At 42.5% G+C, this 27,283-nt stretch overlaps 1 protein-coding gene across 4 annotated transcripts in view; it reads right to left on the reverse strand.

Annotated features, from left to right (window-relative positions):
- The window catches only part of osbpl6 (oxysterol binding protein-like 6), a 41,406-nt gene that overhangs the window by 10,302 nt on the left and 3,821 nt on the right, over positions 1-27,283 (reverse strand). Inside the window, exons 2-11 of one of the 4 annotated variants that reach the window (XM_069662826.1) lie at positions 21,691-21,926; positions 9,890-10,012; positions 9,457-9,510; positions 8,801-8,914; positions 8,518-8,688; positions 6,012-6,153; positions 5,729-5,832; positions 5,178-5,270; positions 3,188-3,356; positions 1,110-1,240 (exon numbers count right to left, since the gene is read on the reverse strand). In XM_069662826.1, coding sequence (XP_069518927.1) covers positions 1,110-1,240; positions 3,188-3,356; positions 5,178-5,270; positions 5,729-5,832; positions 6,012-6,153; positions 8,518-8,688; positions 8,801-8,914; positions 9,457-9,510; positions 9,890-10,012; positions 21,691-21,837 — 1,248 coding nt within the window. In that variant the 5' untranslated portion in view covers positions 21,838-21,926. Of the gene's footprint in view, positions 1-1,109; positions 1,241-3,187; positions 3,357-5,177; positions 5,271-5,728; positions 5,833-6,011; positions 6,157-8,517; positions 8,689-8,800; positions 8,915-9,456; positions 9,511-9,889; positions 10,013-21,690; positions 21,927-27,283 lie in introns of all 4 variants that reach the window. The other 3 variants (XM_069662824.1, XM_069662828.1, XM_069662827.1) reach the window with 3 other exon arrangements.

The raw sequence follows: 27,283 nt of genomic DNA on the forward strand, positions 1-27,283 counted from the left end.
TGGAGATGAGAAACCACAGCCCTCATTCTGGGCCAAGATGCAAAGAGGTTAGCTGCAGCTAACATGAGGCTGCAGATATGGTGATAGTGTTCGTAAACAGTTGCTCCTGTAAACCCTGAATCCTGAAGACAATATCTGCCCCTTAGCTGCAAAATGCTTCACTTTGTTCGCCAGCTAGCTGCTAGCTATGTTTGATGTTTGGTGTTGGGAGAGTAGCATAAAGTGGGTTCAGCTGACCTTTTTTTTTCTGGACACAGCTGCTGGCAAAAGCGACCTAAACTACGAGCTGAAAGAGGATAAAACCCCCCTATAGGGCTGAGAGGAAGGGCAGGCGATGATGCTCGGTGGGTTTGTCAATTCGAACAACCCCCAAATAATCAAGGGATCCATTGTTAAAGTAAAGATATTGATTATAGCTGCCTAATGTTAACATCATCCAAAAATGTAGTCATTTCAGCTCAGATTAAAATAGTTGACATGAAAAGCTGTATCTGTAACAACCACGACCCCAGCCTATCAACGTCCCACCGAGCTTTAACATAAAAACCTGACCTCCAGCCTACCACAACATTGTCAGACAAGCCTCCAATTAGGAACAAAGCCGAGATAAAGCAGCAGAAACATTTCGCTGAAATGATGTCAACTGTTAGCAGAGGAACAGTCCAATTAAATCACTGGAGTAGAGAGGCAGCCCTAAGGAGCAGAGTTAATGAACTGCATGGCACATTTCTCTGTCTCCAATTAATATGGGAAAAGATGATTGAACTTTCACTACTCACTCGCCTGCGCTCTCATCTCCACACATCATTCCTTTATTGGGATTAGCATGGCTGCTTGGCATAAACTGCAGCTTGTGTGGTTTATCCGACAGCCCGTCATCATGAGCACAACTCACAACATGACAACTATAATACGGGTTTGACTTTAAAAACACGGTGCTTAAATTACTGCAGTAATTTCCCCGGTAATGTCCTGATCACTCCTCTTAATAGCATCTTAATACAGCATCATATTTAACATCGCAAATGTAGCGTGTCTAACAAACAGCTGAGATTAACCCTAACAGAAAGACAGGTGCATCATGGGTAATGGTGAAGGATGCTTGTTACCTGTGACAGAGACTTCCTGAGAGAGTTGATCTGGGTTGACTGGTCTGTCTGCTCCTGGTCCGTCAGAATCTGTTTGATCTTTTCTTTCTCGATGGCCACGGTGTTGAAGGCCGACTTCAGCAGGGAGTGCACTGAACAGAGACAAGAAAAGATAGTTTTCATCGCACTGTAAGTTTTTCTCTTTGCTTTGTCACAACCTTTAAATAAAACTGGTGGATGCAAACTTTCACACAGAATTCAAAAATAGCTTTATTTATAATCCCTTTGTTACTTTGTGTCTGTTCTGTTTTATTTTAGACTTTTTGGTTCTTTTAATTAAATATTTAATGAAAAAAGCATCTTTGTGTTTCTTGAAATGCACTCAAAAAATAAAATATACTTTATTATACCATTATTATAGGCATAGTTAAAGTGAATCTCGAAGATTTTCATATATATATTATCAATAAATGTCTGTTATGTCACTATCTACCGTCCACTGATGAAAGCCTTTGCATTTGCAGTATATAGTATTGTTATGGAGTGGGTGTCTGTGGAAACTTTTATGGAAAACATCACAAGCGGCGCCCAGTTAGTGACGCGTTTTCCATCACCCAGCAGTGGTTGGTCTGCCAGAGAGGGCAGGAGGAGCTAAGCGGCTGCTTTTCCGGTCTCTGCAACTGTTGCGAGTAAACAGTAATCTACTATGGCTGAACAAACAAAGAAAAGATCGATGACTAAAGATACAACTTCAACAAGACTAGGTCAAAACCTAGTATGTGGCGCTTTTGCGCTTTTGTGGGCAATGTGTTACAAGGACTGTCCTTATCAGGCCGATGACAACGTGTTTGAAAGCAGGTGCGCGCTGCGGACGTAGGTGAGGACAGCAGACGAGCAGCGGAGGAGCAGCCCCGTCTACTGCCCGAACAAAGTATCCAGAGCCGTATAGACAGAGAGAGACAGAGAGAGAGTCGCGTCAGTGGAGGTCCAATATGCTCCATGATCCGCCATTGTGATGTCGCAACTCTCTCTCTCTCTACGGCTGTGAAAGTACCATCAGTCAGTTACTCAGTCAGTCACATACAGACCCGTGTGTCGGGCTGACCCCGGCGGTCAGCCAAAAATAAGTGAAAATCCAAAGAAAAGAAACAAATTCGATACTAAGATGAAGGCAAACAGTCTGAAAAGGAAAGCGACCGTCAGCGAGGAAAATCAAGTTACAACCGGAGTCAACCGTGGACGTCACACATGCAACACTGTTTGGATATCTGGGACGTGTGCTCCCACAATTACTGTGCCGCCAAAGAGAATGAAACTGAGATCTTCGAGATTACCACTTTAAGTTAACCCAGCGATGCACTGAGTCAGTCTCAGTGACCAAAATGAAATGAACACAAATGACTTGTTTCTAATTTCTATTGTTCCCAGGTTTATTCATCAACATGCTCATTGGTTGCAGTAACTTGTGTACTTTAAATATAATTTCTTGTTTTTGTTCAACCAGTCTAAACGCCAAAGCCGGAACAGGCTTGATGAAGTATGAAATCATTGATTAAACTTAATTATTTGGAATTAATTTGCTGTAAACCAACAAACTGATAAATCAACTAATTGTTTCAGAAGTAAAAAAATAAATAAAATTACAGTTTATACTAACTTTAGATTTGGCTATTTTTCCCTCAGTTATGATAAATTATGATTTATTGATGAATTGATGATTTATGTAACTAGAGGTTTAGTCAGATTGCTCAAACTACTTTAAACAGCTAATTATCTCTTACTGCGTAGTTGCGCAGGACTATGGCAAGCCCTGTAGGTCAATATTGATCCAGGAAGTTGGTCTTCAATGGATGTTAACAAAAACAAACTAAATGTAACTGCTCACTTTTTTCTGTACTTCATGTTGGCAGTCACAACACTTACTTTACATGCATAATGCTATTATGTCACACCTAACAGAAACCATGAGCAAAACTAGTGCATGAAATTGACATCCAGGTTATGGAAAAAAGAAACAGATTTACATAAGAAATAAAAACACTGGTGCGTATCTCGCCTGAGAACCCTTGCTGCTGCAGCCGTGCATGCCGCCTGCCTACCTTTCTGGGCGATGGTGCAGAAATCCTCCTGAAGCTTAATGTAATCACTGGCACACTCCACACTTTCCGTCAGCCGGGACACGGGAGGCTGGAAGTCCACCAGCTCGGCACAGAGGTTTGGGTTGGATGAGTGGAGGCGGACAGGGGACATGCTGGCAGACAGAGGGACCTGGGGAGGGACGATGGCCACAGAGGACAAGTGTCAATCAGCCGAGAGGCACGACGATGTTTCGTGTGTCTGAGAGCCAGAACCTGCTCTGATGAGGCTTAGTTAACTCTGTATTATGGCACTTATGATTCAGTTTGAGCAGCAACTTTCTCTTCCTATTAATGTCCTGGAAATAATTTTGAAAAATACCAAAACAAAATAACTGCATCCTCATTCTTTTGCACCCAATTCATGAAGATTCTCTGCCATCATTTTAAATTAGTAAATCAAAGGAAACTGCATTTGCTTTTTTTTTTGAGATTTCAAAGAAGCGTTATTAGTTAGACGTTTAAAATCTCTGCTACCAAAGACTCTTTAGACTCTCTGAAAGCGAAAAAAACAAGTGATTGAAAGCACATTCAGTCTTTTCAGAATCAGCATGAATAAATATAATTGCAAAGTGAGAGGACATAAGAAAAGATGGGAAAAATCAATCATCAGATCGTGATCACCACACAAATACACACTGAAGAACACAGAAAAGCAAAAACAATTTGACTAGTAAAGAGAGCAGGAGGAGTACAGCACTACATGTGTAGGAATCTAACATGTGTCAGTTACATCAGGGTCTCTCTGAGCACTTCACATGGACTAAATGGCTGTACGTTTTACAGAAAACATTCTGTAGTTCGTCTATTGACATAAGAAACCAAGTTAAGTACGATACACAAGTGATATACGCTCACCGGCCACTTTATTAGGTACACCTTACGAGTGCTAGGTTGGACCCCCTTTTGCCTTCGTGGCATAGATTCAACAAGGTGCTGGAAACATTCCTCAGAGATTTTGGTCCATCTTGACATGATAGCATCACGCAGTCGCACATTTAAAGGGGTTATTTGAGTTGCCTGTTTGCCTTTCTTTCAGCTCAAACCAGTCTGGCCTTTCTCCTCTGACCTCTGCCATCAACAAGGCATTTTGGCCCAGAGAACTGCCGCTCACTGGATATCTTCTCTTTCGGACCATTCTCTGTAAACCCTAGAGATAGTTGTGGGGGAAAATCCCAGTAGATCAGCTGTTTCTGAAATATTAAGACCAGCCCGTCTGGCACCAACAACCATGCAACGTTCAAACCCACTTAAATCACCTTGCTCGGTTTGAACTTGACCAAAGCCCTTTTTACACTGCCAGTTCAAGGCGGGATTATCACGCCTCTGTTACATTCCGTCTTCTATGTAGAACGCACGGAGGCGTAATGGTGGGGTAAAGCCGGTCCGCCTCTGAGCCAGCATCGGAGGAAGAAACAGAGGCGAGATGGCGTCTGTGTAAACAGCGGAGCTGGCAGGGCGGAACAGCCGTGTGTGTGTATTTGAAGCATGCCTCGCGCATGTTTTGCTTCTGCAACGCCGGAACGCTCTGTAAAAACACACACTGGGGGCAGCCTGACAAAGGTGGCAGAGCTTCGTTACGGCGCTGAGGCGGAGGTGGTGTAAAAAAGGCTTAAAGTCTACATGCCTAAATGCAGTGAGTTGCTGCCATGTGATTGGCTGATTAGATATTTGCGTTAAAGAGCAGTTTAACAGGTGTACCTAATAAAGGGACCGGTGAGTGTTTATCTTTTCTTGAGGTACCAGTAAACTGTACATCTACGTGTATCATAATTTAATCTAAACATAATAAATAATAGTTTTTCATTGTGGCTTAAATTATAGCAGTTGTTCCATTAACTATGAGGCTGCATACCTGAAGAGTGACCGACTACTGCGAATATGTAGACATTAAAACTCCTGTGTGTGTTTGTGTGTGTCTTTATGTTGCAAAGCAATAATTCAAAAAATATACCTGAAGTTGGAATTTTGCATCTTTGCCGACACTTTTTGTTCTCCATCTTCTGTTCAAGCGCTTTTCTTTCTTTGACAATTCTACACAATTGGTCTTTGCGGCACACATGGATCCAACAATGCAAAGCGGTGGTTTACGGGACAAGCACATCACAGATAAAGCAAAAGTTAACACACAGATTGATGAAATGGCAAAAAAAAGACAACATGAGTCGCAAATAAAATACTGAAGCGGTGTTAAAAAGATGCAAAGATTTAGATACCACAATGTTTGAATTTAGTAGATACAGATCAGTTAGAGAAGCCGGTGGGTGTCCGGCTGAATCCGGTTTGCCCAGGCGGATAATGAAAGTGCCTGCTGGGGTTTTAAAAGACTGTATTTTTCCAAACACTGACACATCTACATCATTACCTGTGTAAGACAGGCTCCTGAACACACCAGCCTTTGAAATGAAACACACAAATAGCTTTCCCTGATCTCTGTACCCGTGCATGTGTGTGTGTGAGTTTCTGTATGTGCCTGCACGTCTATATTCCTGTTTCTTTTTGTACCTGCATTTCTGTGAAGTTGGGCGCTGACTGTGTCCTTTGTAGAATCTCCAGACTCTGCAGTAACCGGCTCAGCTCGGTCAGGTTGGACTGGCATCGTGCAAGCTCTGAAAATCAAATTCACAACCCACAGCAGACGAGCACATTCAGCGCAACGTGTCACAAAACGATCAGAATTTCTCCCCTCAGGGTTCAGAGGACTTATCACAAAGCCTGAGGCTTGATTTCATCTCCTTCTTTGTGAAGTCAGATTTGATCTCAGCATAATGATTTCAATTGCAGTTACCCTCGGCACACTTGTCCATCTCCTCGGATTCCTGCAGCCAAGCCACCACCTTGCTCTGTCCGTTGCTGTAGGAGGCAGGAAGGCTGTTGTTGCTGCCGCTGATGGGGGCCACCGGCTGCCACGGCAAACTGCTGGGTTTGGCCTGCTGTGGGGCGACACGGACACAGAGGTCTGACTGTTCTGTTGTTTACGTTACGAGATGATTTTTATAAGTAGTAGAGTATTGATGTGAAGAGTGTTCTTTATTTTAGTCTCAATCATAGACTGTAAAAAAAGACGGATGACATGACAGCACCCTAAAAGTGAAGTCAAAACATCTCTATCGCCCCCTGCTGACTGGCTGCAGTATAGGTCATAAAGCCCGCCTCCTCCATGTTAACAGATGGGACATGAGTCAAACTATAAAATCAAAATACACGTCAAATAAATGTTTCACCAACATGGTTTCTGTCATTATAGTTAGTTCTTATCATGCTGATTAACATCCAAGTGTTCATTTTTCTGACAAGTTTAGTTTTAATTAGTTATTTGATGCTGTAAAAAGGATGATTGACAGCTCAGTTGACAAATACGGATTAGCAGAGTAGAAGAGGAACAGCTACACTACACTACAGTCACTGAAGTTTCCATATCTGTGAACGTCTTCTTCAGACCAACACAAAGTAGCTGTTTTGCTGTTCAATATGCCCACGTGTGGGATCCTTGCTGTTTTTTAAGTAATTTAAGTCTGTATTGGTTAGCGGAAGTGGCTGCGGCGACACCACCCGCCGATCTCTACTGCGCAGACTCAGGCTCCAAGTGAAGTCACCAGCGCAAGATGGCAGCGCCCATCACAGGGGGTATTTTGGCATCACTTCCGTACAATGAGAGCCGATGGAGACGCGTCGTCCATCTTAATATACAGTCATTGGTTGAAACGTTGTGATTAGCCTGTGAAACGTTTTTGTGGCACTGAGCAAGTGTGCGGGCTCTTCCTCTTTTTCTTGCTGCCGAAATCTATATGAAACAATAACAAAAAACAGATAAGAACTAAAAATCACATTTGAGAAGCTGGAAGCAGCCAAAACTTGGCATTTGGGATTTTTCCTCATAAATGCCAAAATTAGAATTTATATGATTTTCTGTTAATTGCCTTATTGTTCCAGGACTACTGAGCATACAGAGACACCACTGGTATGTAAATCTATCCCTTATACCAGACTGTATGACTCATCTTTGCCCTTGACTAAGCCACCTGGCCCACCTGCAGCTGCTGCCATGAATCTTATATTAAATAAAATAACAAGAAAACGAACTTTTTCATTCAAGTGATAAAATCATGAGAGATAGAGATGTTTTATCTGCTTTTAGGAGCTTGCAAAGCTTACATGTCCTCAGTCTTTGATGCAACAGTTAATTTTGACTCTCTCATTTAAGCTGTTCTTCTGATAGAGCTGATCAGACTGCAGCCAGCTGCTCTGAATGCAGACCCCACTGATCACCTGTAACAGTCTGCATGAAGCACGGAGAGACGGCCGTGGCTGCATCCTCAGATTTTGCACACAGTTCACACAAGTCAGCGAGGAGACGTGTTCACGCTAAGCTGAAAACAGACTTGACAAACACACCTTTACTAATCCCAATTATCTGTATACAATTACAGATCCAATCAGTGTAACAGCATTGGGCTGATATCCGTGTACACATTCACAGCCACTGATTTAACCATTAGCCACATAACACGGGGCAAAGCTGCAACAACTAAGTGTTAAAAGCAGATTCAGCTTCTAGACATGTAAACTGTGACTTTAACACTAGCGATCAACAGTATATGCATGGAAATGTTACATTGAGGATATGAACAGTGCACAAAGTGAGAGGTGATCAGATGTGGGCGATCGAAGCACAGAGACAGACACGATCCGGTCTGGCCCTGAAGTCTTCCAGTTCTTACTGTTGATGTTCAGTGAGTTTTACTTCCTCTCCTCGGCGTCATAGTTTTGGTTCAGTATCTCAGTTTGAAATAAAACAGAACTAGGCAATCTTTTATTCCCCACGACATACCCGTCTTGAATAAGTAATTGCACTCTGCTCGGATCACAGAGAGATAGAGGGCTTTTAAAACTCGATGCCGACTTGACGTATGAAAAATATTCAGGCTGCTTTGATTAGAGTCCATATCAAGATCAAATCTGTGATGTAACGTTTAAGGGTTTCAGATGATCTCTGGGAAGAGCATTAACCATTTATGAATCTGAAAGATTAATAATTAAAACATTTTTCAAGCAAAAATGTAAAAAAGTCTCTTGTTCCAGCTTAAAAAATGTGAGGATTTGCAGCTGTCCTCTTTTTTATATGCTTTTAAAGTGAAAATCTAGATGGACAAAGCAAGACATCTGTAGACATAGCTCCTGAAACCTGGCATAAACATTTAATTAATTCTTACAGAAAGTAATCGTGGATGAATGGCACTTCATCCTCATAATGAACACAAAGGTGCTACAGGGAGTAAAGTAGGGCGCCTCACCTTTGCTTCCCTCGCCACGCTTGAGGCAGGTTGTGGGGACTCGATGGCAGCTGGGGGAGGAAACGTTCGCATGGTGGCCTCCCGAGGAGATCGCACAATCTCATTCTGTCGGTACAGCCGGTGATGACGCAGCTTGCACACCCAGGCATCGAAGATGTCTTGTGATTTGACCTGGACAGGAGGAGGAGGAGGAGGAGGAGGAGGAGGGACAGGTTTAAACTCCTGCTGACCTCTTGTTTATGATTGTTGAAATGAGCGTACTGACTGTTCCCATCAGTGTTACCTTCAGGTGATAGATGTGCTCCTCAGTGTCCAGGTCGATGCGACGCGCCCGCTTCTTGATGGACATGACTGAGAGGCCGACGTCGATGCTGCCATGGAGTTTGCCTTTTTGGATCTGATGCCAGAGAAGCACATACCTTTCATTGTACTCAAAGATTTCTCACACTCACAGTTACAACAAACCTTTTTAAACTACAGTCTGAGGAATCAAAAGAATCCTTCAAGGTTTTAATCTTCAGAGCTTTAACCCTGAAAATAAGTGAAGCGCACAAATTTCCTATGTGCATGTGTGAACCTGAAGTTACAAGCTCAAACTTGTTTCTTTACGCTTGAGCTAACCAATCGGCTCGCCTCCACGTTGTCCACTAACCATCCAATCAGAGGAAGCTAAACTGTCCAATCAGGGTGCAACTTATTTTGCAAGCAGTTCAGGTTGTCACAGTGTGCCTTATTCTCTTGTTTCTTCACAGTCACTTTTACATTTTCCCATTTTGTCGGTAAAACTGAAGCTCTGCTGCAAAGTGACATGGCGTGCTGAAAAACATCGAACATCACGACCCGTGTTGCAGATGTTTCTGCTGACTCATTGCCAAGCCGAGCTGATGTCAGGCCAGGCCGCCCTGTTTGTGCCTGTAGGTCATAGTCAGGGTTACTTACATCAATGGGGGACTTGGAGTACTTCAGGATACCATTGTCCAGAACGAAAAAACGCTGCAGAGAGAACAGAAAAGGAATGTTTTTGTAAAATACCAGGAAGGACAGACATTGAAAATGATCACATTGTACCCGTTTCTACCGTGGAGCCAATATAAATGCAAAGTTGTGTGCTTCTGTTCTCTTATATTAAGCTATCGGGCATTTGTTCTGCGTGTGATCTGCAGCTAACAACAGGGCCTGGTTTCCACTGGAATTGAAGAGATATTGACTTCAAAGGAAATGCGTGTAAAAGAGGCCCAGATAGGTGAAAGCAAGGTGCATGAAAAAAGGGATTTTCACTTTATTTGGCTGCTTAACATTCAAGGAGCGGCTGCGTCTGAAATGTTTTTACAGCACAAAAGCTTATGTGTATCGTTTAGCCAGTGTGTCTTACCTTGTGCCAGCCTTTCAGGGGCCATTTCCGCTTCTTCAACATAAACCCCTCGTGCTTATCGGGCCTTAGGACGTTGCTCTGACCGATTTTCAGCCCCTCGATGATTTCCCAGCTGTCTGCCTCCTAGAGAGGAATCAAAATATAGCGACGTGTCAGAACTTATCCGCTGGAGAAAACAGAAGATGCACTCGCTGTAATAAAGGGAAAATATGCTGCTGTCATGTCCACTGTCTGACTGAACAACAGGAACACACTGCTTGATTCGTTTCCCCATACACTACACATCTAAAGAAATACGGCCCCATTCAGATTCCAGCTGCTCTCTCAGCATTTCCACTCCATTAGCTCCTCCTGACTGTGCTCATCCTGCTGCTAGTGGGTCTGTAAATCAAAGTGACGCCTCTGGAGTACAGGGGCAAAGAGGTCGGGCAGGGACAGGTAAGACATCATACCGTTGTCCCGCTGGGAGAGGCACGGGGGATCATGGGATCAAACTTTTGATAGCAGCAAAATGTCTAGAAACAGATCATCAGCATCATTCTGCACTGGCCTAACATGATTCATTCAACGTCTTTAATAAGTCTAATTGATGGTTGTTTGCTAAAACTGTCAGACTACTGTCACTAACTGATAACACAACACCAACACAGTCCTGATGAAGCTAATAAGCCTTTTTTTCAGTGTTATACCCTTTAAAAAACAATGTGTAAAACATGAAGGACACAGGAGTCATACGCCCCAGCTGTAATCAGCTGACAGCCTACTGATTGAATCATCAACACACCAATCACAGCCCATTCTTCCCACAAGGCAGTCCATTTAAATAAGACTTCGGTCTCACTGATCCCTGGTACACCAATGCTGCACACACATCGCTACTCCTCGCAAAGCTTTGCCTCCATCTTTCTAGTCTGAAGCCTTTGGCCCACTCTTGTATACCTTGCACTGCGCTTCCTGTGAAGCCGGAGCATTCTGCTTGGCTAACCTAGGGAGCATCTTAAAGGAGCAATTCGCCCCTGGAAAAAGCCACTGTCAGTCAAAGCTGGCGTTCTCTGTAATCGATAGAAGCAATAATATTTGAAATTGTCGCCATAGCTGTGGAGAAAGTTGTACGAACAGCTTGTGGTTTCACCCATTCTACATTCCTACAACACCCAGCATGCATTGCGCCCCTCCCTCTGAAAGGAGCGGCCCAGCGAGAGACGCTGGAGTGAAATACTACGGGTAGCATCCTCCAAAGGCACAGAGCGAAATGGCATTAGCTCCCTATAATAGCATGATAGGACTGAGGTTGAAAATCGGTGAACTGGCCCTTTAAGAGTGGAGGCAACAGCGGCAAGCATTACTGTATTTCCATTTGGCATTGAATGGTTAAATCTATGACATGTCTGTGTGGAGTTTGCATGTTCTCCCCGTGCACGTGTGAGTTCCCTCCAGGTTCTCCGGCTCCTTCCCACAGTCCAAAGACAAGCTCGTTATAGTTACTGTAAAAAAATTGCCTGTAGGTGTGAATGTGAGCATGAATAGTTGTCTGTCTTTATGTGCCTGTGATCAACTGGCAACCAGTCAGACCAGTCCAGGGTGTACCCCGCCTCTGCCCCATGGCAGCTAGGATTGGTTCCCCCTGTGATCCTGAACGGAGTAAGCTGTACAGACTATGACATGCAGTCCCCTATTTGGGGCATTTGTCTGTAAGCTAAAGTAAGTAAAATACTAATAAAATAGAATATATCACTGATGAAGTTTGTTAGATTTCTCATTTTATATTTGAGTAAGTAGTTGTAGCCCCTTTAAGGCAAAACCCTCAACTTAGAATAAACAAGCATCTTGAGAAAACCAACAAACAGCCTGTGGCTCTCCTTCGCACGGTGTGATGATGCGACCTTCAAGACAGCTTGTTGGGTGTGTGTTACGACACAAGACCTTGGTTTGCAGGACACTTAACAAAAGGACAGCTTGTTTAATCTAATGACCCGGCCAACAGATCTGACTGTTAATGAGGTCATGTTTCTCCACAGTCGACACCCCCTCCTCTCAGTAGCCCCTCATCAGCAGAGGAGCTCAACTTCAGCAGGAAAGTGTACCTCACTCCTCGAAGCAATCATATCATAAAAGGTAGCGACCCACCTTTAATGCCTGAAGTTATCAGGTCGTTAACATTTAAACAAGTCGACCGTACTATGTTGCCTGTGAAATAATGAAATCATCTTCAGGAGCGTCTGTATTAAGAACATAAAAGCTTTAAAAAGGACGAGCCACTTCCCTCGACAGGCTGTGAGAGCCCTTCAGACAAACTTCCTGTGTTGTGTGCAGCATTACAAAGCGACTTTCAAATGGCTCTCAATTGATAAATCAATAGCGCACTAAATAAAGGATGGCTTGCCCTGTTAATAATGCAATTCAATGCATTTTCCTGCACAATCATCGAAATCAACAAACTCCTCATGAGGAACAGTCCACACAGCGTAGCTTCACATATGCCAAATATTGGTTTATTTGGAAATGACTGCTACAGTCAGAGAATTTGCTTTTGTTACTTGACCCTGGAAATAGAAGTGAATTAAGGAAGTGATTTCCTGCACTCTGCTCACAGTCATTGATCCCACTGCAGGATAATTTCAAGCTGAATGAGCCGGACTCTCTCGGTGAGTTTAATGATGGAGCTTGTGGAAGGAAGAGGCGGTCAGCTTTTTCAATGTTAACACTTAAAACGGTTTGCTGCATGAGCTTGTTTGTTAAATATCGGCTACATTTGACCTGATTAAGTTTTTGGCTGACCGCCGGGGTCAGCCCTACACACGGGTCTGTATGTGGCTGACTGACTGACTGACTGACTGACGGTACTTTCACAGCCATAGACAGAGAGAGAGTTGTGACATCGCAATGGCAGCTCATGGAGCATACTGGACTTCCACTGATGCAAATCTCTGTCTATATGGCTCTGGATACTTTGTTCGGGTAATAGGCGGGGCTTCTCCTCCGCTGCTCTTCTGCTGTCCTCACCTACGTTCGCAGCACGAACCTTCTTTCAAACAGGTCGTAATCTGCCTCCTTGTTTGGCCTATGCACTTTACTTCTCTGTGTCTACCTCGTAAAAGACTTGTGGTAATATGGGAGTATACGTTGAATATAATCCCAATCAGAACGCCAATCTAACACTCTGTCTGTCTCAGTTACATATGCCAACTTATAGGTCATCCACCAGCAGCACTGACACTCAGCGCTGTAGCAAAGTACAGCTTTTAAAAACAGCAGTGAATCAAACTATTATAGTTAAGGTCTCTCTGAGCAGCAGAAAGGACAAACACTCCTCGGAGACGCCTTAGGCTAAATCAGCTCTATAAATATCAGTGAGACAGCCCACTGCTGATGACAACTTTCTCTAACACGTCTTCTCCTCTCCAACAGACACCGACTGTCTACTTGTAGAGGGCTGTCTGACCAACTTTCCTGAGGTGCTGCAGTGCAAAAACAAAACAGAACCAATTTCATTTCTCATTTCCTACTTTACCCTCCGTGCGCTGACAGTAAAATGAATACAATTATACAATAAAAAGTAGGGATAGGCCGATTATCGGCGCCGATATTCGGCATTTTGACGCATATCGGCATCGGCCTTTTTTATTAATCCGACGGCCGATAAGAGATCAATTTAAAGCCGGGTTATTTTGGCTCTGATGCAGCCGCGCCTCTCTGTCTGCAGTCACTACTCTGTCTCCAGCATTGTCCCACCCACAGCACTGATTGGTTACACGCAGAGCCATGGCACGGGTAACAGCCAATCAGCAGTGAAAGCTGTGCATGCAGAGTGCTCACACACACGACGGAGGAGAGGAGAAAAAGTTCATTTCTTTGTTTTATTTACTTTATAAAACTTCAGGAAGTTATTTATTTATTTATTTAAATTTTCAGTTAACTTTATAAGAGACGCTGCTGACCCTGGGAACTCCCTGCGCTTTTTGTTTGTTTGTTTAATAAACATATGCTTAAAGGCATTTAAACAAAGTTAAGTGTTGGAGTTTGTATTATTCAAAATGTTGACGTCAATATTTTCACTTTTACTGCAAATGAATATCGGCTCCAAATATCGGTTATCGGCCTCCTTGACTACTAATAATCGGTATCGGCCCTGAAAAAACCATATCGGTCTATCTCTAATAAAAAGAGTGATAGAAGTAAGAAAACAGACAAATCTCTTTTATCTTACATGAGTTTAGAGCCAAGGGGTAAACGACAATCATTATTTTATATTATATTATCCCATTATCTTGTGCTTGTGTTCTAATTTTAACAGGTTGATTATGTTGTTGTCTCATGAGAATAACTGTTATTCTCTTGATGTAACAGAATATGTTCATCAAACATTTTATTTTGGGATAATGAGCCGATAATCCCACGAGCTTTGAAATCTCCTTTGTAAACGAACTGTCAAATTTCTCTGGTTAGTTGACCTTTCTATGACAGAAAATCAATCGCCATCTGATTTGATAATCGATGAATGTTTAAGTCAGATTTTTTGCTTAACATATGTTGGTTACATTTTTCCTAATGTGATGAACTGTTCTTTTTTTCTCTGTGTAACATCATAATAAATGATATACCTTTAAGTTTGTATTTGTTGGTTGGTTGTACATACTCCTTAGTTTAAGTTTAGATAAAGTTATTTAAAATGATTGCATTTATGGCCGCTCTCAGCTTCCGTAGTTTACAGTTATTCTTTATATATTCCTGACACCTGAGCAGCACACAACTTCAAATGTGATAAGGTGTTAGAGTGGGGATGTCTGAGGCTATATGAGGGTGAAATTGGATTTCTTAAATCAGCATGTTTTCTTGGGGGCAGGAAATTGATTGTACAGTCAACCTTCATGTCTGAGCCTTAGCATGGAAACATCCCCTTTTTTTCTCAGGGGATTTGCTTCCACTTAAAAACACCCTGATTCAGTTTGTCATTGTGGTTTGCACTTCAGTACAAATATATAAATATCATATTAATTACTGTTCTATGTGATTTAGTAGATTAGTCCTCAAAAGCAACAACAAGTACGACAACTACATGTCTCATCCCGTAGGCTGAACTTTAAATCTAAATAATCGTCTGTGATTGTAATGATTTATTATGTCTATGTCTGTTCTTCTCTCTCTCTCCGCTGTAGTTTGGCCTCTCTTGCAAAAGAGAACTGGATCTCAATGAGATTACCTCATCCAGTCAAGGTCTTATAAGAGTAGGATGGTGAGTAGGTGGGGTGAGGGAGAGTGGGTGAAGGCAGTGGAAGTGGAGTCGGTAGATATCGATACAAATCTGTTTTTAGCCTAAAACTTTGGATGAACTTAATTCAGTCTTAATATTCAAGAATCTCACAGTCTTTCCTCTGTCTGTGTGTGTATTTTTAGGTGCGGTGGTTAGCACTGTCGCCTCACAGCTAGAAGGTTCCTGGTTTGAATCCCGGTTCAGAGAAAGTGGGCATTTCTGTGTGGAGTTTGCATGTTCTCCCCATGCATGCGTGGATTCCCTTATCCTCCCACAGTCTAAAGACATGCTGGTTAGGTTGATTGGTGACCCTAAATTGCAATTGCATGCGTTGCACTTGTAAGGTTGTCTGTCTCTATGTGCCCTGTGAATGACTGCCGATAAATCTGGGATGTACCCCGCCTCTGGATGAATTTTTATTGCTAGTCTTATAACTATGTAGCCACAAGATACTGACTACAACATAATTACAGTTGAAACTTCCAGTATGTAGTCTTCTGTTTTACTTGTGTGCAACTTCTTCTACTTCTTGATAGCACAGCTGTAAAACTTTCCCATCTCGTCTCCCACAATCACCACTGAACAAAGACACTCCAGCAGCTAATAACCACAGAGCAAGCGTTGTGAGTGCTTGCGAGGATGGATTTCACTGCAGTGTCTGTCTGGTTCAGCAGTAAAGCTTCGAGTAGGAGGGTGGGCTGCCACATGGGTGAGAAGTTAACACCTCGAGAGACTGCGTATAAGCACAGCGTCACGCTCTGTGTAAACACCACAGCGTCAGTTACAGACCTGCGAACACATGTGAGACTTTAAGGAGACATATAGAGGTAAAGGGGTTCAACAGGAAGTTGTTTTTTCTTTTCGGATTTTAGACCGATAAAAATTGATCCTTGTACTTTTATTATTAGAGTTTTTATCTGACTCTGAATCCAGGACTTTTATCCCTAATATCCCATCCTAATATATCAGGCAATAAGCCAAAATCTCTTCATATTAAGCGATAAAGCAAAGGGATCAAGGCGGTTCAAAAGATTAAAACTACCTACGGTATGTGTGTTGTTTTTTACCGTCACACATTTGTTTGTTTCTTCTCTCTATCAAAACTATCTCCTCTGTTTTTGAGTGGATCTGTTCTGTGCTGAAGGAAATTACATTATCAGTTATTTGGCTACAGAATAAATAAATCATTTTTAATAACATTTCTGAACAGGAGAGATACTGATTTATGGAGCTGACAGTGAAGCGGCTCCTTTATTCTTTCAACTGTATTTTCTGGTCATTACCATGAAAGCAGCCGCTATCTGACATTATAGGATCTGATAATCGCATTATTGATGAGTCCACTGTCAGAGATTAAAGGGACCTTTGTATATTATTAAAAATGAACAGTGTGATTCTATCTTTTCCTTCTTCTCTCTCAAAGCTGGAAATGTCTTATCCAACAAGGAAATGACAAACAGCAAGAGGAAAAATTAATAGTTGCAGTGACATCCTGAACCAACGTGTAGCTTTGTGTGTGTGTGTGTGTGTGTGAGAGAGAGATAGAGAGAGGCTTTCTGCAGGTGGTGCCTGTAATTGCTCTCATGAGGGTCTCCAGAATGAACAGTGGTCGTCAGCAGGGGGGGAGGGAGTGACACGTATTGATTTGAAAACGGGGGCTGGATCTCATTAAGGCTTTCCCCCAACAAAATGCCCTGCTCTCATTTTTCTTCAAAATCGGGTCCTCGGTCAGGCTGGCTCAGGGTTTTTTTTTAAGCTCTACTCTCTGCTTCCTCAGGACGTCTCTGGGGTAGAGATACTGTCCTGTAGGGGGGGGAATCACAGGGTATCTCACAATACGATACGTGGCCCACAATAGCGATAATATAAAGATACATCGATTCTGCGATAGTTGATATATTGCAAGACAATCATATAAAGATACATACAATGATATATTGCCGTATCAATATTTTGTCCCACCCCTACTGTACTAGGGCTGGGTTTCAAAAATCGAATTTTCAGATTCTAATCGATTCTCATTTGAATGACCCAATATCGATTAATAAATCCCGAGATCGATGTGTAAAAACGTGTCTGATTACTCACGTTTCTGAGCGCCCCTGAACGCAGCACGACTCAGCGCATCTCCCCGAAACACGGCAGTGAGGGAGACATGCCCGGACTTGTTTACCGCAAACTACTATGAGTGATCACCGACCGAGTCTTTTGATCATTTGTGCGTCCATGAATATGTAAGTTAATTTTGCTCCGATGTTTATGTTACTCTCTGTTAGCATCGGCTTTGGCTGCGAGTGTATGTAAGTATACCTTTCCCCACATCTTCTTCTTCTTCTTGGGTGTTCTATGGCGTTTGGCACACAACGTTATGGTGCATTACTGCCACCAACAGGTATGGAGTATGGATCGGGATTCTAACTATTGTACTAAATATTTAGGGGGGAAAAAATGGTAGAATTTCCCCATTTCTTTTAGTCTCGTGTGGTTTTGTTCTTGGTGCTGTGAGATCTCGTGGCCAAATCTCGCACAAGCTGAACCCCAATTCATTTAATCAAAACCATGAGCCAGAAGTACAAAAATGATCTGAAACTGGACAAAAAAGCTCATTGGCTGCCTAATTCATAAAATTGTTATTGTTGTTTTGACTGCTGTGTGTTTGTCAGGATAAATAAAAAGTACAAGATGTAACTTCTTTGGGGTTAATTCTTATTGTAAACATTAAACATTTTGATAATGCACCAGGTTAGAGGTGCATTGATATTGTAACTGAAACACCCCTAACAAAAATTGTTATTGAATCGAATCGGGTCGGGATCTTGTGAATCGGAATCGAATTGAATTGAGAAATCCTTATCGATACCCAGCCCTATACTGTACTGTATATCTTCTCCAGCAGGGTACAAAATAATGTCTATGAGAATTCCGACTAATATAATCTTCGCAAATCCCTCCGCAATGTTTCCAGAGCCACTTAAGCAATAATCTTTTTTTATAATATTTAGTAATTAATTTATAATTTTTACCTTGGGAACCAGTCACTAGACTGTGATGTGATTGAAAGCTCCAGAACAGCTCCTAAGATGAATCTCTTGCTAAAAAAACATAATGTTTCTAGAGACAGGATTGGAACTTAAATTTTAAGCAAACAAGGCAAAGTAAAAGGCAAATTTTAGCTATGCTAGTTTAAAAACATGCTGTGTCTCTTGGTACGTTTTAAATGTATGTAAAAAAAAAAAAAAAAAAAAAAAAAGACATATATCTGCATTTATCCGATTAATTCTAATCTGGCCCTGCTAGCTAACCCTCCCGAGCTTATAAGACCCCACTTGACATGCAGCTGGCAACATGATATCATGGGTCAGAGGTGTCTGTGTGGATATCAGAAGACAGAAATGTTTGTTTACATTTCCGGGGCATGTGGTTGAGGTGTCATTTATTAATTTCTCCCTTGTGCTGAGCTAACAACAAGGGATATCTGTACCAAGCAGTTTTCCTTGAGCTACGCTAACTTTCGGGTTATGTAATCAAATTTGGAGAAGCATCGCTAAACACACACACACAGCCAGTTCCACTCAGAAATATGCCACATTATGGAGGCTTAAGACTCGATCTAATAGAGGAGGGTTTGTGGTTTGTTTTTGTTTCATACATCTGAATCGAGAGCTGAAACATCAGGGTTTGTATCGCAGACAGGAACATCACTGCCTCCTCATTAAGCAAACTTAGCTACATCATAACACAAAGCAATTAAAATGATTTGCTTCCTTATTAGTACGCTGACTCTTGTCATCTTGAGTTCTTGATCAAGCAGGTGTACACAACTAGACTTTAAAAGCATTTTGCTGCTATCTGTCTCCCTCTTTGGCTCGTACCTGACTTCATTAAACGCATTCAGAGACATGAATAACAAAAGAAGTGCTCATGGATAAGCTTGCTCCCAGATTAGGCTGGCTTTAAGATTACGGGGGTGTCTGGGAAATTAAATGCTGTGCCCTTTCACCCATGAAGGCCTTGTTATCAGAAGCCACAGCCGACATAACAGAGAGGGACAATGAACAGAAGAGCTGAAGGGTTAACTGTCTGCTTCATCAAGCAGCAGGCCTTCAACTGCAGGCTTCAAGCGGGCCTCATTTCTCAAACCAGCTCCGTTTTACTCGTCGGAGCGCCATCTCCCGCCGAGGCAAGCTGGGCATTCCAGAGAGTGCCACATGTTCAGTAGAGCACCAAGCCTCCGCCTGTCCCTCATGAAACATTCATCACCCAGTGCCGACGGAAAAGCTGTGATGTCACTGATTCCAGTTTGGGTGTCCTGTTTCTGCGCGGCCACAGTGACACAGCAGCTCAGTGAGGTAAAGAGGGCCGGGGGCTTCAGGTGGCTTACTGCAGGGGTTAAGTTTAAGCACTTGTGGTGTGAACTGTGGAAGAAGAGCCGGTCTCATTGTTTACCATGCCTCTGCAAGGTTTTTATTTACTAACCAGGGGATTAGGGCTGCAGCAGCTCGGCTGATTAGTCATCTAATCGCTTGATAATGTCTCGCAGGGTTGATTGTCTATTAGTCCTTTTTCTAATGGACTTTTCACAGTGATTTAAGTATTTATCGTCATCAGAGGAGATGGTTCTGAGTCCATTAGCAGAGGGAAAATAGAGTCCTATAAACTGGAAAGACACTGCTTAAACAAGATTTTAACAGCAAATTAGTCCCAGCAAATTAGAGTTGGGCACAGATGAGTTTTTTGCTCAGTTTCACAAACAATCCATATTTTGGCTTTTTAATTACTGCTTGGATTTCTGGCATGTCAACGTGTGCTGTCAGAGAAATAAAAGCTCACTGCAGAACTGACAAAAGATGTCTTCTTATTCTCAGCTTGGCTTCTTTTCGTCTGGCTTTTAGTTATATTCTGAGGATACAATCATCTTGTTTAAATAAACTTTAACTGAATTATCAACTAATTTTACACTTTAGCACTTTATACTGTGAAAAAGGAATGAACGAAGCCAACATGACATTGGTTTATGAACACTTTGAAGCCTTGAGTTCGGCCTTTTTGCCATCGCCATCTTGTCTTATAGAAGCAGATGTTACCATATTTTGAAAACAGGATGGATACACATTTGATATCTCTATCCTTGTTGGCAGGTCTCCGTGGCAGCGACTTGTCAATCAAATGTCAGCCACACCCTAATCTCTATTTACAGATTCTACATAAAAATGTAGAATCTGTAGGCAGGTGATGTGGATTTTATGGGAGGCAAGTGTTCAGGTTTCCCTTTGCAGTTCGCTTGTAGCCGAGTAATATTGACCAATCACGTATCACCAGGCTGCGGCGTATGCAGGAAAAACAGTCAGTGTGGAGAGCAAAAGCAGACGGAACGTAATGACATCCCGGCTCCCATCAGCGTAATCTGACAACAATTTAGCTTCTTATTAATCTCTATAAACAGACATCTGCAGCAAGTTCAGCCAACAATCCGTTCTAAAAATCAACTTGAGATGAATTCCCTTGACGCTGTGTCAAGATAACTGTCAGATTTCCCGACTTCCTGGAATGCATCAGATCGATCCGACCTCCGTTCATCAAACGGGCATTTTAAAAGTAGTTTTCTTCTCCTCTTGAGGACAGACCTGACAAAGCTTCATTTCTACTTTTTAGTAATCTGCATTATGATGTTGAAAATTCTGCAAAGGTAAGACCCGTTTATTAAAGTAAATCACAAGAAAAAACGGCATGTTCACCGTTGTGCCCAGAGGCCGAGCTTGGCCACACCCTAAAGACCTGCTTTAACATGTATTATACTCTAAATGGGTGTATTGAAGAAGTCTTGAAACTTGGGATTGAGCCCATAAACTCGTTAGGAAAATGTTTTCTGAGGTAATAAATCAACATGGAAGTAGGCTAATTTTCCCAGCTGGTTTAATACAATCAGAGTTCTTTTGTGCAACCAATAGAGACGCCCCCTGCTGGCCTTTAGAGAGAATGCAGGTTTAAGGCACTTTCTGATGGCTTTACTTTTGATCTCAGAGGCTACGGCGATCATCTTGTTTGAATACATATTTTTCACATTATTATAATAAATGTAACTGTAAGAATATTCATAGGTTTGGGCTATGTAGAAGTTAATCTTAGTTTAGTTAACAAAGAAAGTCTTAGGCCGAGGACAGCCCCACAAAGAATACAAACATAAAACGTGCAGGGCTTGTGGAGGAAACTTAGGGCTGCTCCATTAGTTTTACAAATGGTGATGCAGGACGATGGCTGGCAGCTGATTTTATAAAAACTGACAAGGTCATCGCATAACGCTTCTGACTGTTTCTGTTGAACAAACTGAAGCTGCTGAATAAATCTTTCATGATTTAATATTTCCCGGCAGGCCAATTTCCCTTCTATCCGCCTGTTTTTCTGTTGCATAAACTGTCCCACAAGAAGAAGACTGCAGCAACACCAAATAATATTCACTCAACCCAATATAACCTCTGCTTAAGTAACATTCATTCTGAGCTATCCCCAGAACCTATTTCTAGATGGATTTATCCTGTGGAAGGCCAATTACCTGCCGGCTGTCGCGCTGGGACGAGGAAGAGGAGGAGGCGCTCTTGTGGACCGGTGTGGAGGACTTGTTGCTTGGCGTGGAGCCCCTCTCCTCAGAGCTCATGGTGCGGCCGTGGGGGCCTCGCTGGTAGTGTTGGTGGTGAGACATGATGGGCACCGTGGACCTCCCTCAGCGCTGGGCCCCGCAGATCAGGTGCATCCTCTGACACGCTCTCACACTCACTGCTTTCTGTTCATCTGCAAAACAAACAGGAAGTTAAATCATTGTCTTCTCCATTCTATAGCACTAATGCTGTTTATCCCAGACAGAGACACATCGATCAAACCACGCTTATAGTCTTGTTTATTTCTTGCAGAATTGAGTGTCTGGGCCTCTTCCAGGCTTCAGAACTGTCCTCCATCAATTTCACTGTGTTAATCTAACTCGCAGATACTTAGTGGAGACGCCCGGAGCTTTTCTTTGAAGCATGGGTTTTTAAGATTCCTCTCATTACATGTGCTTCACTGAACAAGCCTTTCATTATGTGTGCTAGGAGACGGGTGCAGAAAACTCTCCCATTTAAGAAGCTGAAATCTGAGAAATCGAAGCATTTTGGATTAGTTAAACTACAGTTAAACTACAGTTAAACTGTACATCGTGGTATATCTCCAACAAGGAGTCCACTGACAGCAAGTTAATCAGCAGCTTTTAAAACAAAATATTTGTTCAATTCAAGGTTCTTAAAGGGCCAGTTCGCCGATTTTCAACCTCAGTCCTATCATGCTTTTATAGGGAGCTAATGCCATTTCGCTCTGTGCCTTTGGACACTTCTCCAATGGGCCCTGGAAAACCTCCACCAGACTACAAAACGTGTCATCTGGCCAGGGAGCTCTCTAAACTACACTTCCTCAATCTAGGATGCCTGCCTCCGATGTCATGTCTCGTTCAAAATCGTCAGGTTTGAAGAATTTTTAGACGGTCCACCGGTATATTCTCGTCGTATTTCGGATTCTGATCTGCCTGCAGGGATCGATGTCCTTGACTGGAAAACGGCAATAGTCTCTCGCTGGGCCGTTCCTTTCAGAGGGAGGGGTGCAATGCATGCTGGGTGTTGTAGGAATGTAGAATAGGCGAAGACACGCCAATTTCAAATATTATTGGTTGTATTGATTACAGAGAACACCAGCTTTGACTGACTGGCTTTTTCCAGGGGAGAACTGCTCCTTTGAATTTGACAATTTGCTGCTTTTCTGTGTCTGATGTTACGTATAGAAAATTGAGTATCTGGGTATTTGACAGTTGCTCATTTTTCAGTTCTCTAAAGTTTTAAAGAACGAAAACGATTTGCAGATTAATCAAAGACAAATTAATAGATGGTTTAGCTCATACATCACTGAACTCTGTTTGCAGTTAGGAAATGTGGTAAACGACCGTGTACATTTGAATGCAGTCACTGCCTCCACTGCAGGAGACGAGATCATCCCACAGGCTGCGTTGCAACATAAATCCTTAAACATCTAATTAGCTCCTTGATGAGGATCGTAATTAGGTGAGGATGCCAAATCAATATGGAAAGCATCTACAGCTCAACTGTATGGTCACAGAACAGCTTCTACAAATACTAACCAAAGCCACCAGAATTACAACATCCTCTTGTGTGAATAATGAAACCTCTGAGTGTTTGCAGGACCTTATCTTTAATAAGTATACTCAATCCAGAATATCTTGTTAACCTCGTGTTCAAACAGCAACGGGGCGTTCTCGTTTTCATCATTACTCGTGGCAGCTCGTAGCTCCATGCTGACACTGAAAATACTGCCTGCAGTGGTGCTGTGTAATCGCCTGAGCTCTCAGGAGGTCCCAGCTCTGATAAAACATACATCGATCGCAAGATAACAGAAAACAGAGCGATAAACAAACTCTGTTCAATTCAGAAGCAGAGATGCTCAGTGAGATACTGAGGATGATAGAGGACCTTCACGAGGGCAGATATCACAACTGAGAAACACATTACTAACGTGGATACATAGAGGACAAAAAGAAGCATTGCTTGTTCAGTTTCACTCGGCTAGAACAGACTGTTCTGTCATATAATGTGATGGAACCAGGAAAATAACAGATCTATAGAGCAGCTCCACAATGAATCATATATGGAGGAAAACATTGTTGCACTGACGTGGTTTATAACCTCCATCACAAACAAACAAACAAAGATGTACTGAACATAATTATTGACCAGTATTTTAGCCTGTGTGTAGTTTCTGTTTAAAACAAGATGGATTCATCGAAACATGATTCAATCATTATTTCTACTAGTTAAAGGGCCAGTTCGCAGATTTCCAACCTCAGTCCTATCATGCTATTATAGGGAGCTAATGCCATTATGGTAGAAAAAATGTCGCCTATGGAGGGCGCTATCCGCTCCTCTTTGTCCAGCAGAACCACAGTCAACTATTAAAACTAGGGAAAGACCGATTATCGGCGCCGATATTCGACATTTTGACGCATATCGGTATCGGCCTCCTTGACTACTAATAATCGGTATCGGTATCGGCCCTGAAAAAACCATATCGGTCTATCTCTAATTAAAACCTCAGACTTTTGAAGTGTAGGGTTCCAGTGGACCCTGGAAAACCTCCACCAGACCACGTAAAACGCGTCACCTGGCGGAGGCCAGGGAGCTTGCTAAACTACACTTCCTCAATCTAGGATGGTCGCCTCCGATGTCACGTCTCGTTCAAAATCGTCAGGTTTGAAATGTAGACTGCAGACGCAAAGATTTTTTAGACGATCCACCGGTATAATCTTGTCGTATTTTGTATTCTGTACCGCTCTGAGCCATTGCCTGCAGCGATCAATGTCCTTGACTGGAAAACAGTAGTATTTCACTCCAGCTGGGCTAGGCTCCAGCCTGCCCGCGAACCTGAACAGGAACAGTATAGATAATGGATGGATGGTTACAGATTCACAATTGTGCTGATTAGCTGCAATTTTTGGGACTTTTTTGACACTTTTAATGTCTGATATTTTAAATTGATAAATTATCAGATGAATCCATAAAGAAAATACTTTTTCATCTTGTTGTGGTAACCAGATTCAAAGAGAGCTCGTAGTAGCAGTGGAAGTAGTAGTAGTGCAGTACAGTGCAGTACAGGCTTACCAACAGAAGTGACACAAACTGTATGTCTTATTCGGGCCTGTATATGTTGACAGGCCTTGTATACAGCTCTGCAGCACCCTGTGGGTTTCACTACAGGATGTGTCTGCGAGGCTCTCCCATGTGTCAGGGAAACTCCCTGTCCGCTCTGCAGCTCCTCACGCTTCAACAGTGAGCACTCTCACATGCAACTGCACAGCACACTCACACACTATCATCTATAATTTAGATCCTTTAACAACGTCATCATCCCTGCCCCGTCTTAAGCCAACCACCATCTAAGCTACTGTGAGACAAGGTGCTAAGTCCATTCAGATAATGTGTTGCACTTAGCCTATTTAATAGATCTGCTCTCCTTGACCTAATATGGAGGCAGACAGGGGGAGTACTTTTAGTGTAGAGTTCACTGTTTAAATACACTGTACATTGTTGTCAATGAATGTAACTGCAGCACTCATTTACTGACTAAATTGGTCCTTCGTTGTTTACCAATAACTCTTCATGTAAAGCTAACAAATCACAGCAACGCAGATGTAACACCAGTAGTGCTAAGTATAGCCAGCCATAGTTAGCTCCCCGTGCACGAGTAAATAAAAGCGCCTAAATGAGAGTGTCTTAGTCGCTTCATACGAGCTTGTTACCACATTGGGGAACGTCTGATCAGGACCTGATTAGTCACTAGCTTAATCTTCTAAATCCAGTCACTGTGATTATGTTCCTTTAAGCAGGAGGACGAGGCAGGTGCTGCCATGTGTACACACCTAAACACCTGGTCAACAGCTCGGGGAAAGTGTCAAACTAAATACTGTTAAATGATGAGTGTGTGCTGTAATGTGCAAAACGTACTGTATCAGTGCAGTAAGTCTGATTCCATCCTGTTACAATGCATGCATGATACCTTTACTGGTTGTGACTTTAATTCAATTTAATGATTGATGGGACTGTCTTGATGTGTCTGTTTTTGCTATACTGCAAGCACCATTTCCAATTAAGACCATCGAGACCTAGGCCTGTCAAGGTACTGAATTTTTCTAACCCCGTTAAAGCACTAACGCCCGCTTGGGGTTCGGTGGTTGACCGCCTCCTCAGCCCGCTGCCGGAGTATGTTCTGTTTATTTAACTACAGCCCATCCCCCACACATGAGTGAACACAGCATGAGTGGTGGAAATGCGAGTTTATTAACCGCTACAAAGGTCGTATCCTTAATTGTTGAAAAGACATCCGTGGCGACAGGCTAGTTGTTGATGTAGCGGCTAAACTAGCATGCACACGGGCTCGGCTGCGTGATTCCCTGGGACGCATGGATCGTGAGTTTACTGCATCCCTTTAGATTTGAATGCATCAGAGATCATATTTAACAGAAAATAGCTGTGATAAAGGTCAATGGGTCCGCCCTGCGTTTGGCGTCACATAGGCTGTCACGGTCATGCGGTGACCGTGACAGCCCTATCGGGACCAATTGTAGGGTAAACAATCTTGTGCTTGCTGCAAGAGCAACAGAGTTTACCGAATATCTGAGCACTCAAATCCCTGTCCAGAGAACAGATTATTCAAAACATGAGGCTACAATAACAAACAAAACACAATAAGGATTATGACTAATTTAGTTCCAATATTATCTGGGGCACAAAAGTAATTTGATACGTACCATTAATGCACTTCAAAAGTCCAAGGTTTTAATAGTGGACTGTGGTCCTGCTGGACAAAGAGGAGCCTTCAGCTGCATGAAGCCACAATGGCAGCAGTATGTCACAGCGCGGGAAAATGGCCGTTCTGCCCACATTCCTTTAATGCCACAAGTTGGAGTAAAATGTCACCAAACTGAGACGACTTAAACACTCAAGTCAAGTCTACAATGAGGCCTATAGCTGCCCGAAACAGTAAACACCACTTTGTATTATATCTGCAATCTGATCTGAAGCTACACACTGCTGAGACGAGATCCAACTGATGTGATTACATTCAAATTAAACCTGCTCAAAATGCAAACAACACGAGGGGCCCTTTTCAGAGAAAGCTGGATGAGCAGTTCTATAAGGAAACATCTTCTGTTGTGGTCACCACTTCCTCTATCAGAAAAGTCTATCAAATTTGACTTTTTTAATCCATAAAAAAACCAAATTAAAATGTATTGATTTATCATTAGCCAATACACGCCTACAAGTCAAACTGTAGACTAATGAACAAAACTGCATCCCTGCAACATGTCACCTGTTTGTTTCTGCTGATGCATTAAACATTAAAAAGAAGTCTTTATGTAAATTAGCGTCTCCTCTGCTTCACTTCCACATAACCATCCCATGTTCGTGAAATGTCTGCATAAGCAAGAAGACACTTTCACTTCCCTCTGCCATCTCTCACGTTCACCCCAAAATGCACCCTCAGCTCAATCACACACACAACAACGTTCTGTCTGAACCATTTCATGCTTTCATTCAGAAAAGCAACAGCATTTT

Source organism: Semicossyphus pulcher, unplaced genomic scaffold, assembly GCF_022749685.1.
Source record: "Semicossyphus pulcher isolate SPU_LCO1_2020_fin unplaced genomic scaffold, fSemPul1.0.p SCAF_15, whole genome shotgun sequence".
In the NCBI taxonomy this organism is placed as follows: domain Eukaryota; kingdom Metazoa; phylum Chordata; class Actinopteri; order Labriformes; family Labridae; genus Semicossyphus; species Semicossyphus pulcher.